General features: G+C 44.3%; 1 protein-coding gene across 1 annotated transcript in view; it reads left to right on the forward strand.

Annotated features, from left to right (window-relative positions):
* The window catches only part of TOP1 (DNA topoisomerase I), a 68,833-nt gene that overhangs the window by 26,172 nt on the left and 27,566 nt on the right, over positions 1-15,095 (forward strand). Inside the window, exon 3 of the mRNA XM_068149832.1 lies at positions 3,414-3,516. Within this exon, the coding sequence (XP_068005933.1) occupies positions 3,414-3,516 (103 nt within the window). The remainder of the gene's footprint in view (positions 1-3,413; positions 3,517-15,095) is intronic.

A 15,095-nucleotide genomic window follows, 5' to 3' on the forward strand; every position in this document is an offset into this window, starting at 1 on the left:
CCTTGTTTAGCATTAGAGGGAGCAGACATGCTTCATGGAAGACATAAAAGGCAGGAAACAAATGTGAATGTGTGATGGTGTCTGACCTCATTCTGCAGCTCATGAGAGGCTGGACCTAGTCAACTGCTAATCAGCTGCAAGCTGGGAGAGAGTTACCGGAGGCTGGAAGATTCTTCTAGGAATCAGAATGATAAATAGATCAAAGAAAATATATTACAGACAGGAGCATTTCTGTTGATTGCTTCTGTGTTGATGGGGTTTGATGTGAGGTGGCCCACTGTGTCTTAGTTTTGCTCCCAGTTTGGGCATTTGTTGCCAGTGTAATTCAGTTGGAGGTGATGCTGTATTGGATTCTGTGGAGTGGGTACACTGGAGTGAAATGGCTAAACTTGTTTCATGTCAGCTACCAAATAACCATTAACTTGGAGTCCTAGATAAAGCCTGTCTGGAACAAAGCATTTTTGTGTGATATGTCATGAAGAGAACTCTGTCCTTTCTAGTGATCTAGTCCCCTGAACTTCATCCAGCTCCACCCACAAGAAAAAGGAGGGGGGTGGGGAAAAAAGGGGGTTTAATGCCTTCTGAAGGTGTGCATGTCAGCTGAGGACTATTTAGTAAACTCTTTTGAAGTCTTCATCCCTAACCTGCCTCATGACATTGTGTCAGAAAACAACGCTGTTGAGTCTGAACACTAGGCAAATACTCTGGAGTAATCCTTAGGAGACCTGTCTGGCAGGTGCCCTGTGGAGGTACTGAATTTAAAAGCGGTGTCCAGTGCAAGAGGCCAAGTACCACTCCAGACTCAACTGCATGTGGGTGAAAGCTCTCCTGCCAGTTTTTCTTTCTGGTTTTGAGCTCATGCACACACCCTCCTGTTCCCAGCCCTTGTGGCCTGCCTTTTAGCCAGGACACCTCAGTGAAAGACCTTCCCGCTAGAAATCCTTTGGGAGAGAGTAAAGGAAAGCTGAGTGATGACAAACACTAGCGAGCAGAGCTAGTTGAACTAGTCAGGCGCTTTTTGTCCTGCTGAACCAGGCTTTAATTGTCTGAAAATACCAAATGGTTGTTAAGCAGTGCAGGGAATTGAGGAAATAGATGTCTGACTCCAGTGTTTCCAGGGTATAGCCCTGGAACAGCCTTCAAGAGCAAACACTAATTTCATCTGGAAGGGAATCTGGTGATCAAGGTAAAAAATTGTTCCATTTTCCCCTTTTTGGTGAAAAACAATCTCATGTTCCTAAGCTATAAAGAGAACAAACAGCATTGAGCTCAGTTGCATGGTTTTCCAGCGATTGGCTGGAAGGGGAGAAAAATGATTCCTCAGAAAGCGAGTATGGCATAAAATGAGTGTACATAGTTCTATGTATAGCATCATGATGGGTTTTCTTGCAATTTACCTATTCATCAAGTGTAAATAGATGGCTGTAGTAAAATCTCTGGGGAATAAACCCCAGGCAGTTTGCAAACAGCCGGAGCTTCTAGCTCCTGGCTGAACTGAAGGCTCTTAAGTGTGAAACGCACTGTGAAAACAGTTTTGCCAGTGAAATGTGTGTTGTTCTGGTGGGAAGAAGGGTACTGAGAAATTGCTTCTTGGCAGTTCAGAGAGTGTAGGTGTCCGGTCCCCGCACAGTTTGCCAGCAAAGCTTTGCCTGCTGTGAAAGAGTTTGCTGTGTAGGTACATGAAACCCTTTAGGTGTTGTGTGCTGCAACACCAAATGTTCCACGTAACCTGGCACGTGCCTGTAGATCAAAATACAGGAAACTAAATCTTGTGCTTTAAGTGTGTGTACTAAGTACAGCAAAGCACAAGAGAGTGTCACCACGTTCAGGAGGTCTGAGGACATGCAGAAGGCAAACTGGAGGATTCAGTGTCAGCGCTCATACAGTATTTTATGTTGTCCTACTGCAGGTGTCTGAAACCAATACCTGAAGTTATAGAAAGCAATCGATTAAAATCATGTTCTGTGGGTGTTTCTCCACTAAAACCAGTTGAATGTTTTGAGGTTGGAAAAGCTGGTGTCAGTTAAGGAGAAAAATGAATTTGTGGTGAAAGAGTTGCAGTCAGGAAGACGAGGCTTCTCCCTGGCTCTGCAGCATGTGACTCTGAAAGTCACAAAATCCTTGTGCTGCAGTTTCCTATTCTCGGTGCAGGGGTAGGAGCCTTTTTGGAGACACAGTAACATCTTTACAATTAATTAAATCTTTTAATACCTTACATCCAAGATCTCAGGTGGAAATTCTGCTGCTCCACTCTGGAAACGGTTGCCAAAGTCAGCACAGCCTTTTAGGTATCTCGAGAGGCTTGTTTAATTTTACTTGTGTTAAGAATTTAAATGTAAAACAAACAAGTCCCAGTAAAACTGGGGGGGAGTCTTTGGGCATGCACATGTTCTTCCTAGCGCTGCAGTGAGCTCGTCTATAAATGACAGTGTCTTCTGAGGTGCTAACTCAGCCTTGGCTCCTTTTTTGATCTACAAATAAATAACATTTAAGGGCCTAAAGATGCTTGTAAATAAGTTTATTTACAGTTCAACTCTGTTACTCTTTTTCTGCAGCACATCCATTTCCTAGGTGCTTTAAAGGACTTTATATAGTACAGTTGTCACTGAGGGTGGAAATTGATAGCAATAAAATGACTGTGTTCATGTAGATTCACTTGAGTGCCATCTCCCGTTTCTGACATGTCACTTAATTTGGACCAGTCCTAACCTGTGTAGGTGGGTTACCACCAGCACATACTCATTATAGCTGTCATGTTGGATTTTCTTGGTGGGGCTATTATTTGAGGGAGGTGTCTCTGCAGAAGAGGAGGAGGAGGAGATAATTCCTAATCCTCTTTTCACCCTTCCTTTTTCCTCATTACTCCCCCTTTCCTGTGTTGTGTGTCTGTCATGTGTTGTTTGGGATAAGAATAAGATGATTTTAATTTGAGAGGTTGGGGTAGGGTGTACTTTGTCTAGACAAGATACTTGTGGAAGCAGCAGTGTAAACTCCAGGATTCAGCAGGCTACCCTTCAGCTTTATGCTCTGTTCCTGTATCCTTCTGATCTGTTCGACATGAAATACTTAGAGGCATAGGAAGCTAAGTTTCCCATCTGCCAAACAGGATTGAGCTTGCAATAGCCATACCTACCTATTTAACAACAAGGGTTGTGTTTCTTCAGGGTCTGTAAAGCATTTAAAGGTCATTGAACTGAAGGCCATATAAATGCAGCTGTTGCCAAGATGAATCAACTTGTGCTCCAGGAACAATCAGTTCATTCGGGACCTCTGAAACTAAGATTTTTCATACAAGTTTTGAATCACAGAAAATACTGGTAGGGGGTGGGGAAAAAAATGCAGAGGTTCATGAGGGAGGCATGGAGTTTTCTCACAACTTCATTTCTTAATTGTTTTTGCCTCTCTGCTTGCAGATTCTCACAAACACAAAGATAAACACAAAGACCGAGAACACCGGCACAAAGAGCACAAGAAGGACAAGGAAAAAGACCGGGAAAAGTCCAAGCACAGTAATAGGTGAGGAAAAAGCTGATGAAGTCCTCATAGGTTAAAACACCATTGCACATGGAGCCTTACAGGAATTACTCTGATGATACATGAGGATGGAACTGCTGCCTTTTCAGTGTGGTTTATATGAGTGTAGGTGCTTTAATCCTGACTTCTGGCGCTGCATGCGTTTGCATATGGGTAGCTGAAGCTGTGTGTCTTGCAGATGTGAGCCAATACCAATATCCAAAAGACTGTTGTAGCTTAGAGTTATTCCAGGCATTGAAAACTGGTGTAACCCTGACTTCAGGAAGGTTGATCAATTTTGTTTATAATCTTTCTCTGTGTGTGATTCCAATTGTTTGTCAGAAACTTTGATCTCTCAGGAATGTTGGTGTAAACCCCAGTGATGTAGCTCTGGTGAACCTGATGACACTACTCAGCCTCCTAATAACTGGAAGTAGCTGGAAAGATTATTGCCCACAATTATGGTGATATTTTGGCCAGCTACCACAGTGGCTGGATATCTCAACCCTGTGAGGCAGTGTTAGGAACTTCTGCTGGGTTAGATGTTGAATCTGAAAGGATTGCATGCTGTCATCTGATGTGATTGATACACTGTGCTGCCACAATATGGGGAAAGTGTTTCATGCTAGTCACCTGCTGTATCATCTACACTCCACATAAACACTTATTTACTGTGATGACCAGTAGCTCTGGAGGTGGTAATGAATTCCACAGTCCTAGCCTGGGCTGTGAGCTGCAAGAACCAAGATATGCAGGTCTGTCCATGGTGATTTGGTGTGATGGGGTAAGGCCAAGTATGTCACACCCAGGATGTTACTCAGAAAAGCTTTCCTAGTTGTAACTTCTGATGTGCAAGTGCCAGGGGGCATACATTGACAATGAAACTTGCCTAAAACAGTCCCTGCAGGGTAAGCTTCTGTTGTGACACTTGGAGAATAGAGGAGAGTGATTATGCTAAGGATGCTTATGCAATAACACAGTCTAAAATTGAGTAATAAAGGCTCATGTTAGCAGTGATTTCTATTAAAAAGAGGCATGGAAAGAAGGAGGGATTCTGTGCTGAGCAGTGGGTTTGTTTTATTGGGGTCACACTTCGGAGATTTTTGTGACCTTTTGGGTAGTTACACAACCTTACTGTTCCCTAATACATTACATTTCTTCATTTTATTTTGAAAGTAAATGCTCATACATCTACACTGCCTTGATTTCTGATTATCATGCTTTTGATATCCAAGCAGGCCCCCCAAAACTGACTCTCTTATGTTTCCAAACACTCTCCTGCAGCCGTCCATCCTTTTGTAAGAAGCGGTGTAAGCACTGTCTTTAAATTTTCAGGATTCATTAATGATTTGGCTGTGTTTGTGTAGGAGTTGGAAGTGGTCAGTGTATTTTTAACTGGAAGAACTAATTATGGCTTGTAGCTTGAAGCTGCACACTACTGATTGTGTAAAAAATGAATACCAAAACAATGGGAAGGAGATAAGAATGGCTAATATGTTTTGTGAGGCCTAGCTCATGAGATGTCATCGTGCTGTGCTTTATCTTGGAGTAATTCCTTCCTCCCTGCAGTGTTGCTTTGAAATCCCTGTATGAAAGGCACGTTTGCTTGGCACTGTGCCTAAAGCCTTCCAGTCACTTCAATTATCTGTTAAGTTTTCATTTGTCCTTTGAGCACAATATCCTGTAACTCTTGAGTCCCACTTGGGATACACCTACGTGGATGGTGTGACTGAGTGCAAATGTGCAGGGTTTTTGTTGAAGGTGTGTTTTGAGTAGCAATTGTGTAATCATAGAATGGTTTGAGTTGGAAGGGTCCTTGAAGGTCACCTAGTTCCAATCCCCCTGCCATGGGCAGGGACGCCACCTACTAGACCAGCTTGCTCAAGGCCCCATCCAGCCTGGCTTTCAACACTTCCAGGCTTGGAGCTTACACAGCTTCTTTGGGCAACCTGTTCCAGTGCCTCAGCACCTTCAAGGTGAAGAATTTCTTCCTTCTCCTGCTTTGAAGCCATTGCCTCTCATACTTGTCCCCTCATCCCCTGCTTCTGTAAAAGATGTCTCTCCAGCTATCTGTAATACTGCTCTGCTTCTCCACAAGGTGGGACTTCACTTCCCCAGGCTGAGTCCATCGCTTGTGAAAGTTTTCTGTAGTGTGTTTTCTGCCTTTCAAAGCTGATACTTCAAAAATGAATATATTACTATGCTGTATCATGAGAGCTAGTCTTGAAGATGGTAGTGAGGGAACTTATCTGTGGTGATCTGGTTGGATCACTCCTTTGGGAGTGATCTGAACCCTTCTCTGTCCAGTTCATGCTCAGGGTACATGGCTGCTCGCTGTGTAAAGGCAGCTGACTTCTAAGGCAAACATTTTAGAAGTAACTGACCTCGTTACTGACATTTAAGCATTTCTGCCCCAAATTCTTTAATTTAGCTGTTATCCCCCTAATTGTATAAACATAAGTTTTCTACGAGGATTAGGGTTTTTTTAGGTAGCTATTGTCTTGTGACAGACATAGCCCAGCAGTTCACAACGTGGAGGTGGAACAGTGGTGGAATTGCTCAGAGGGGAGCTGCTGGAAGGACCTGAATGGAACACGTGCTTGTGCGCAGGCGACTGCCAAATGTTCACATGGAAGGTGTGAATCCAAGGGTGGCAGAAGCCAGAAGAGAAGGACTGAAGCAAGCTGAGTTTCAGTTTGGTCTCCATTACTACAGTCACTGTACCAAAACACTTCCCTGAACAGAGCCAAAATGCATAAGAAGCTTGAATTTTAGAACTGACTATGTGACTGTCTGGTGTCCGCCACTGTCATACTGCCAGGCAGATGTGGTGCACTGGGTGTTTGATCAACCCTTTTTAATGGCCTTTAATTTGACCAGCAGTGGGAAGGAAGTGAATTGCTTTGTGGGGAAATATTAGAGTATCCACTTTTAGAAGGGCTCTTAGCCATGATACAAGACAAAAATTCTTCTTGGGGAAGGAAGAGTCAGGGCTCTGTGTTTGCCTGTCCTTCATTAGTTTGAAAATCTTGGCTTAGCCCTTTATTACAGAGCCATTGAAAGGCCTGGTTCTAGGTCCAGTTTATTTTGATACTTGATTGTAGTTTTTCATTGCTGAAAGATTCCTCATGCATCATGTGGATGCAAATGGAGGCAGTGCATTGTTGGCTGTACCCCCTGAAGAGGGATCCTCGCTTTTCACGTCGTCCACTACTTAGGCAAAGGGTTTGCCTAGCACTGAGCTGGTAAATCTCCATCTTCTTTGGTAGCAGCCACTGGTGCCTGCGAGGAACATGAAGGGTGTTACGTTTTTAGAGTCTTAGCAGGTGAATTCACAACCCATGGAAACTCTGCTTGGAAGATTTTCAGATAGGTTAGAAAACAGTTTCCAAGGTTTTGATGTGTGCAGCTAAGGAGACTTTCTCACCATGACACACTTCCCTTGCTTTTGGCAACAGAATCCCCTACCCGGGGGGGTTTTGCCCTTCTCTCTGTATCACCACTTTCTTTCCAAAAGCATCTACTTTTCCATGTTGTTCAAATGGCATCTTCACCTTGGAGGACGCCTCAAGTGTTTGGTTTTTTTTTTTTTGCATAATATCTGCTAGGTAGCATACTGCTGACAGCAGCTGGGCACCAGCAAGTTTGCAGTGCTTGTCTTTTGGTAAAAGAAAAATCCCTCTTTTAAGTTTGACAGCAATTTAAGCCCTTTGCAGCAAGACCAAGTGGTGAACCTCTTGGGTACTGCAAGCCATTTGTATGCTCACTCCTGTTGTAAAGTATTTACTGGGTGGAAAGTTTTGTTTTTACAAACAGAGTTGACAAAGTAGCCATTCCAAAACCCCCACAGTGGAGTCACCATGTTACTGTTTCGATATTGTGTCCATCCAGCACCTCCCATCTGTAGCAGAAACATCAGCTGAGCTCAACTGTAGGGGACTGCAGCAGAAGCACGAGGATTGTGACAGCGATTTTGATGAGGGATATGTGTCCACAGAGGAACTTTGCAGACAAAAAACTCCCTTTTCGTCCTAAAGTTTCTCCTTCAGCAATGAAAAATGAGTGGAAAATAGTCTTTATTCCTTTAGAAATGAAACAGCAAAATAATTCCAGTGTGGGATTTTCCAGTGGTTATTTTACCTGTATGGGGAATTTTTAAAGCACTTGATTAAAAACTTGTGACCTGTTGCTAAAACTGAAAATGAATCCTTTAGAGAAGTTCATCTTAGATTAATAGAACTGCACATAAATCTTGGGAAGAATCCATTGTGTGTTGCAGAAAAGCTGCTGTGTTACTGCAAAAGATGTGCTGTATCTTTGGTAATTCTCAAAGAGGTTGAGTGGTGCTCTAGCAGAAGTTGTTGTTGGTGAAGCATGAGTTTGTACCTCTGTGTGATGTTGTAGAGAGTGTGGGAAGAGTCCCCTGATTGCATTCATTGGCCAGTGTGCACACTTGAGAGCATTGTCTGCTGCTGTTGGAGGCAGAGCGTTTTTATGTCTGTCTGTAATAGTTTGGCAATTTGATTTCCTGCCCTGTGCCTTAAAAAAAGGCTTTGAAGATAAAACCTGCATCGGGAAGACAGAATTCCAGTGCAAGAGAATAAATGTTTCCTGTACCCAGACTTTGAAGGATCAAAACTGCCAAGATAAGACTCAGAAATACCCAAAATAGATAATTATGATTTTGTGTGGCAGAAGTGTGTGGAGTATAGAACTTCTTAATTTTGCTTCTTGCTTTCCTCCTCTCCCACTCACAAGATGACACTTTTGTGTCTTAACCACTCCTTTACAGCTGTAGTAAACTGGGAGAGAACATTTGTACGCCTCAGATCTTCTCTATCACCCCTCAAGGACAGAAAATGCAAAGCCCACTGAAGAAAGATCCATATCAGAGACTAAATCCACATCCCTATCTACTAAATCTCTACCAAGCAAAGTGTTGCCCTTTTCTTCCCAATCCCAAAAAGAAAACCTAACACACCCCCATTAAATGCAGCTGTCAGTGGTTAAAAAAAATAAACAAATCCGAGGTGGCAATAGGTTTCTGGTCTGTGGGAGATGAGTGTTTCAAACAAGGAGACCATGTCAAATAATGAAACCATGGGTCCTTTGAAGCCAGGGCTTGTTGGAGATAGGGTTAGAAGCGCTCACAGGAACAAGTGTCTTTCTGCCAGGTGTCTCGGGCTTTGTGCGTGGCGTGTGGGCTGCCAGTAGACTGCGGAGTGCAGAAATGGCTGTGACAGGGAAGGGGAGTAAAGAGGCTGCTGCTGCAGCGCTGATCCGTGTTGTCAATGTGACAAGCAGCTGAGCCGCAGGAAGAAAAATCTTCTGTCAGATTGCATATTTCCTCCATTTGCTGAATCTCTTGTGATCACAGCTTGAGATGAGGAGAGGCATGGAACACATACGGGATTTATAGACCCGATCTTCACTGGCATCCTCTGAGTTTTATAGTTTTGCTAGGAAAAACACAGATTCCAGGCATTTGCTAGTCGTGAATCAGGATGAATTTCAGTTCAGGCTTCTTTCGTACCTCCTGATTTACTATGTCATCCTAAACTGTGAAGGATTGTGTGTACTGGGGGGCATAGAGAGGCAGGGATACCGGACATGGAGGGGGGGAAATCAATTTCTTCATAATTTCAGCATGCCTTGCTCCCTAGTGTGGGTGGTTTTGTTCTCATTCCCCATTTGAGTTCACCTTGATCAGCTTTTTCTCATGTGACACTGCCTTGCAGTAGTAACAATTTTTGCTTTTCCTTTGGTAGCCTGATTCTCACACATCCATAGAAGGTGCTTGCTAAACCTGATCCTCCTTTCGATGAATATAGTTCTATTTTCTAATATTTGTATCAGCTGTTGATGAGTCTAGCTTTGTATCTTGTTCCTCTTGCTGAAGACTTGATCTATATCGTCTGTGAAAAGTGGTGAAAAGACTCCTTTTAACTCTGGGAAAAGCGGTTTCAGGGTTGTTGGTTTTTTCTTCCCCTCTTGTGTCTCTGAAATCCCAGCAGAACCATTGCGGCTCACGTGTTCACTCCCTGCAATACCATATGATAAACCTCTAGCAGTGAGCATAAAATACTGCAAGCCAGCTGAAAACTTGTCCTTTGCTGGTGTGCCTTCTGTTTCTGAAAGGCTTCCTGCACAGTCAGCCGCTCCTTGCTATGCCTTAGCCTGAATCCGTTGATGGTTTTCCATTAATGCTGTCTTACGTCAAAGGAGACATGGGCAGCCTAACCTATGCTCCGTCCCCATTGTGTTTTAGATTTCACTAAAATCACAGCTCGCTCTTATTTTACGCTTCAGCTACACCGCAGCAGCTCCCGAGGAGGCAAGCAAAGCTCTGCTTGCAGCAGGCGCTGGTGCCTGCTAGTAGCAGATTCCCAGTCACGACCTAATTGCAGCTGAGAATATGAGAGAGAGGAAATAAGAGACACTTTAGATAAGGCATCCTTCCCAGCTTGTGATTGTGAAGCTGGAATGGAAAGGGCCTGGGAAGGGATTATTAACGTCCATAAATGGCACCTGAAGAATGCGGTGTTAAATTACTGCGAAGCTGTGGTGGTTTGAAGGGGGAAGCTGCGATCTGCACATCTGCCGTGCTTTGGAAACACTTTCCACTTGTGACTTCCCCATGTGATCGCACCCTGAGCAGCTGCTGCCAGGTGCCTGTTCCCCCGTCCTCTCCTCCCCTCCCGCTGTCCTCCTGCAGACATCCTCGCTGGGAGATAACAGCCATGCTTTCAAGGGAAATGGCTGCTACTCTTGCATTTGCTGCTTCATGTGCTTCAGTCTGAGCTGTCCAAGGCTTCCAGATGCCCTTGTTTCACACTAACACCCTAAATGAGAGGCACTGAACAAGATAGCAAAAAGGCTGGAGTGCTTTAGGAGATGCATTTCTCCTCAGCTGGCATTGTCTGAGCTAAGGTAGTACCATGATCTGTCTCGAGATGATGTAATCCCCAGACCTGTCTGTATTCATACGGTGTCCTGCTATACTTTATCACCTTTAAAAACCAAACAGTGCAGGTTGCCAGCTTTGAGTACCTTGGAGTGCTTTTGCAGTGGTTCGTCTATAATGGTCTTATTTTGTCAGCAAGGCTGAATATTTCCAAAACAGATCATTGGCAACTGTTCTGTGAGCCAGTTGCCCTCTTTTTTAGGGCTAACCTGCCCTGAAGCTTCCCTCTGAATTTGGGCAGCTAAACCCCTGTAAGACAGTGACTTCAAGCTGGCTTGTTGGCAGAGGGGTATGTGCAGGAAGGGTAATGGAGGATCCACAGTGCTCCAAGAAGTGAATTTGGGACAAAATTGTCTGGGTGTATGCATTCTTGAGACCTTGTTGTTTGGCTTCTTTAAAGAAGAGTGACTTTCAGTTTTGAATCAACCAGTAAGACAGACTTATGATCTTTAAATTGTTCCAAGTGCCTCCTAATAACAGCTTTGGTGTTGTCTGGAAATAGCTTTCTGATGGAAGGCTGAAAGTCCTTCTTCAGGGTAAGGATGGCATCCTGTCATCTTCTCTTTTGAGATTAGTGTGGTGGTTCAATTGCATTCCCCCTGAGGCTCGCTAAGTATCTTAGCCAGATGAAAGACCAAAGCTGCTCAGCTTGCCCGCTGAGGTTAGTATCTGAGCAACTTGCTTTGCTGGTGGAGGGAAAACAAAAAGTTACTCTTGTCAGGATTGTTGCACAAGGCCTTTGTTATTGGCATGTTTCCAAGTGAGCTTTTCTGGGAGATGGAGATTTCAGGCCCTCTTAGGGAAGAGAGGCACATGCCCTCATCTTTGCATGTGTCAGAAAATTTTGGACTGAGTTGTGGAAATCAGAGCTGTGGTCCAGTACCTGGAAACACACAAGGCTGACAAGCAGCCTGCTTGCAAAGCAGGGAAAGAGATTTATGCTCTTCCTTTACACTGGAGTCAGTAGCACATGAAATTAGTTTTTTATCTGGGGAATTTCTTCCAGTCACACCCCAGCAGCATGCAGGACCTCAGGGGCTAGCTACCAATACTGTTGTTTTGAAAATGAAGCTGCAGAGTGAAACTGGAGACAGTTTCCTTGAGTTATCTGAGCCCACATTGCTTTGGTGAAAAGTTTACTGCTCGCTACAGAGCAAAGGGGAAAGATAGTGTTGTGATGCAAAACATGTAAGAAACCCAACATCTAAGACTGAGGTAGGAATCCAGACTTCTTGATTCTGACTGCAGTGCTGAAAAGCTTGAGCTTTAGATTGTGTAACAGCTTTTCACTGATGGCAACGTAGTCTTCTGAGAGGTACGTCATCTGAGCTTCTGCTTAAGCAAGCCTGAGGTTTTCAGCACTTTTTTCATTCCAGATGTAGCCTGTAAGCATTCCACACAGAGAAATTTGTCACTGCTTCTCTAGGCTAATAGGATTTTCTGCTGTTTTCAGTCGTCACTTTGCAGATGTAGATTGTTCCCTATTAATGTGCTTTTAGTCTTTTTTGTATGTCCCAGGGCTTCCAGTTGCATACTGCAAGCTAGTGCAAATGTGTACAGTCCCTTTGAAAACTGAAACTTCTTTTCCTTTGCTATTCCAAACTCCCAAACAACAGACACAGCCATGAACTTTACCTTAGAGATTGACTGCAGTGTGTACTATGCTTAGAGATGCAAATTGTTGTCTGAGTAAAACATGTGATTTCAGGTAGGATTTAAATAGCAAATAAGAACGAGTCGGAAAATAGACACAAGCAGACTTGCAGAGAACAAAATGGGTCTGAGCCTTATGTGCTTGTTCATTTTGGATTTTCCTGTATGATGATAAACCTTTGTAACTAAAACTTCATTTGTTGGCAAATGCTATCTGTCCAAAGCGCAGAGAAAACAGCACAAGATATCAAGTCAGTTTCTAGACCTTCCTAAGGTATGTGTGAGGTCAGTGAATCTAATTGAGTAAATGGGAGTAAAGTAAGTGTCTTGAGTCTGGGATGCTGATGAATAAACCTTTATTTAGAATAAACCAAACCAGGTTGGAAGAGACCTTCAAGATCATCACGTCCAACCCATCAACCAATCCAACCCACCCAAACAGCTAACCCATGGCACCAAGTACCCCATCAAGTCTCCTCCTGAACACCTCCAATGATGGTGACTCCACCACCTCCCTGGGCAGCACATTCCAATGGACAATCACTCTCTCTATGAAGAATCTCTTCCTAACATCCAACCTAAACCTCCCCTGGTGCAGCCTGAGACTGTGTCCTCTTATTCTGGTACTGGCTGCCTGGGAGAAGAGACCATTATCCACCTGTCTACAACCTCCCTTCAGGTAGTTGTAGAGAGTGATAAGGTCACCCCCGAGTCTCTCCAGGCTGAGCAACCCCAGCTCCCTCAGTCTTTCCTCATATGGCTTGTGTTCCAAACCCCTCACCAACTTTGTTGCTCTTCTCTGGACTCGTTCCAGCAAGTCAACCTCCTTCCTAAACTGAGGGGCCCAGAACTGGACACAGTACTCGAGGTGTGGCCTAACCAGTGCAGTGTACAGGGGCAGAATGACCTCCCTGCTCCTGCTGGCCACACTGTTCTTGATGCAGGCCAGGAAGCCGTTGGCCCTCTTGGCTGCCTGAATAAACCGAGTAGAGAGACTTGGATGTCAAATCTGAGCAGGAGTAGCAGACACCTTGCGGGTTTCTGAGATCCAGTGTCAGGGCGTTCTGTGTATGTACTCGCGTGTCCTGATCACACTGTACACAACACGATCTGCTGGGTAAGAATAGTCTGCAGTTGTTAAATCTTCCCTCATGGGTAACATGTGGTGCTGGGTGTCTTATCTACAAGAATTTCTAGAGTGCCATTTGCCTTTTCATGTTCAGTACTCCTTTGCAGCTTTATATGTGGTATAAAGAGGCTGCTGGAGTGATAAAATGAAACTGCCTTCTCTTCTTGCTGATCTCTTCTAATGCAACATAATACACGAATCTACTGATTTCCTCCAGAGATGGATTTTTCATGCTTTAGCTGCTTGGGCTTGTGAGGCTACTGTGCATTTATGGGAGTGTGTGCTACTCTGAGCTTGAATAATTTAGACCTTTGCAGGTTCAGGTCCATCCGTGCTAGTGTTACGTGAGGCTCTGAAACTCTCCATGCTGAACTTACTCTGCAGCTCTCCAGCTGGGTGTGGGCTGCTGTATTTGTTACTCTGGTTGCCTTCCTCTTAATCACACAAGCTTTATAGGAGCAGGTTAATCTGCTGCTTGTTTTGTGGCCATCAAACATACAACCCTTTTGCAATCTGTGTTTTATAGCAGAAAAGAAACTTGAAACATATATTGTTCTTAAAAGTCATGCTCTTACCTGGCGTTCCCAGCTTGCTGTTTTTCAGGGCTGTGTTCCCCCAGATAGGTTTGGGCTTGCACTTGAGTGTTGAAATACCTGGAATAAAGAGGCTGCTTATTTCCAGTAAAGCCTTGCATTGCATTGTGTAGGAGAAGCGGAGTGCATCTCAGAGAGCAGTACTGACGGGAGTCAAATGCTAAGGAAGGAGGAGTGTGAACTGCTGGGATGAGGAATGCAGCTTAAATGGTTCCCAGCAGTGCCCAGTGGAAGAGGGCCTGATTTTCAGGCTCTTCGGCATTTTTAAGCCCAGAGTGACCTCAGGGAGCCCATCCAACTTCTAACTGCGTATTGAGGGCCTGTCAATGGGACAATCTTGATGCTTGGCTTTCCACAAGAGTGCTGCAAATCCTTGTAACCTCTTCTTGCAGCCTCTGTTGTGAGTCTCTTGGGAGCGTTTCCTCACTTTCTGGCTCTGAGGGTCAAGCCATTCCATGAGAGAACTCATTTTCATTTCAAAACAGACATGTGCCTCTCTGGTTGATAAGAAAAACTTGAAAATGTGATCCAAATTTACCCAAATGTCTCAGAAATCAGAAGGGGGAGGAAACAGAATGTTTAAAGGTTGCTTCTTTCTTCCCCCCCCTTCTCCTTGAGGACATTTTTTTCCCCTCTATTCTGACTAAAGAATTTTGGGTCTGAAACTCTCAGTGCTGTTATATCTGCAGCAGCAGGTTCTGCATGGTTGCAGACCAAATTCTCACTTGGAAATTCCTGCCCTGCATGGCAGGGTCATCTCAGCCGAGCAGAGCTGGGGTGGCCGTGGCGGTGAGGCACGGTTAAAGAAAGTGCTCTGGCTGAGGGCTGCAGCACTATTCCTGCCTTTTCTGTTTGACTTTGCATAAACACAAGGACACTGCATATCCTGTTTGCTCCGGTTTTCCCATCTGTTTGGGAATAATAGAGATCAGCGGTTTTCTCTTTAAGTTCCAGTGATGAGAGCTGCTACAATGACAAACTGTTGTCTGAGCAAAAGCTGACAGGGGCTCTGACAGACTCGCGGCTCTATTCCAGTGACCTTTTACATGGACTAGGAAAGAAAGGAAAAGCAAAGCCAGTGGGAATTCAGCCCAAAGTGTTGAGCTTTAAGTGTAGCAGCTGTGGATTTCCTCAGCAATCCAGGCTGATGGGGTTTTCCTGAATTGGAGAGCTTGGTTTTGTGGTATCTTCCTCCTCAGCCGAATGGATGCCTTGTGACAGGAGACTATAGTAGATATTCCTG

This window comes from Melanerpes formicivorus, unplaced genomic scaffold (assembly GCF_026170545.1).
Source record: "Melanerpes formicivorus ecotype bairdi unplaced genomic scaffold, bMelFor1.0.p_v2 SCAF_19, whole genome shotgun sequence".
Lineage (NCBI taxonomy): Eukaryota > Metazoa > Chordata > Aves > Piciformes > Picidae > Melanerpes > Melanerpes formicivorus.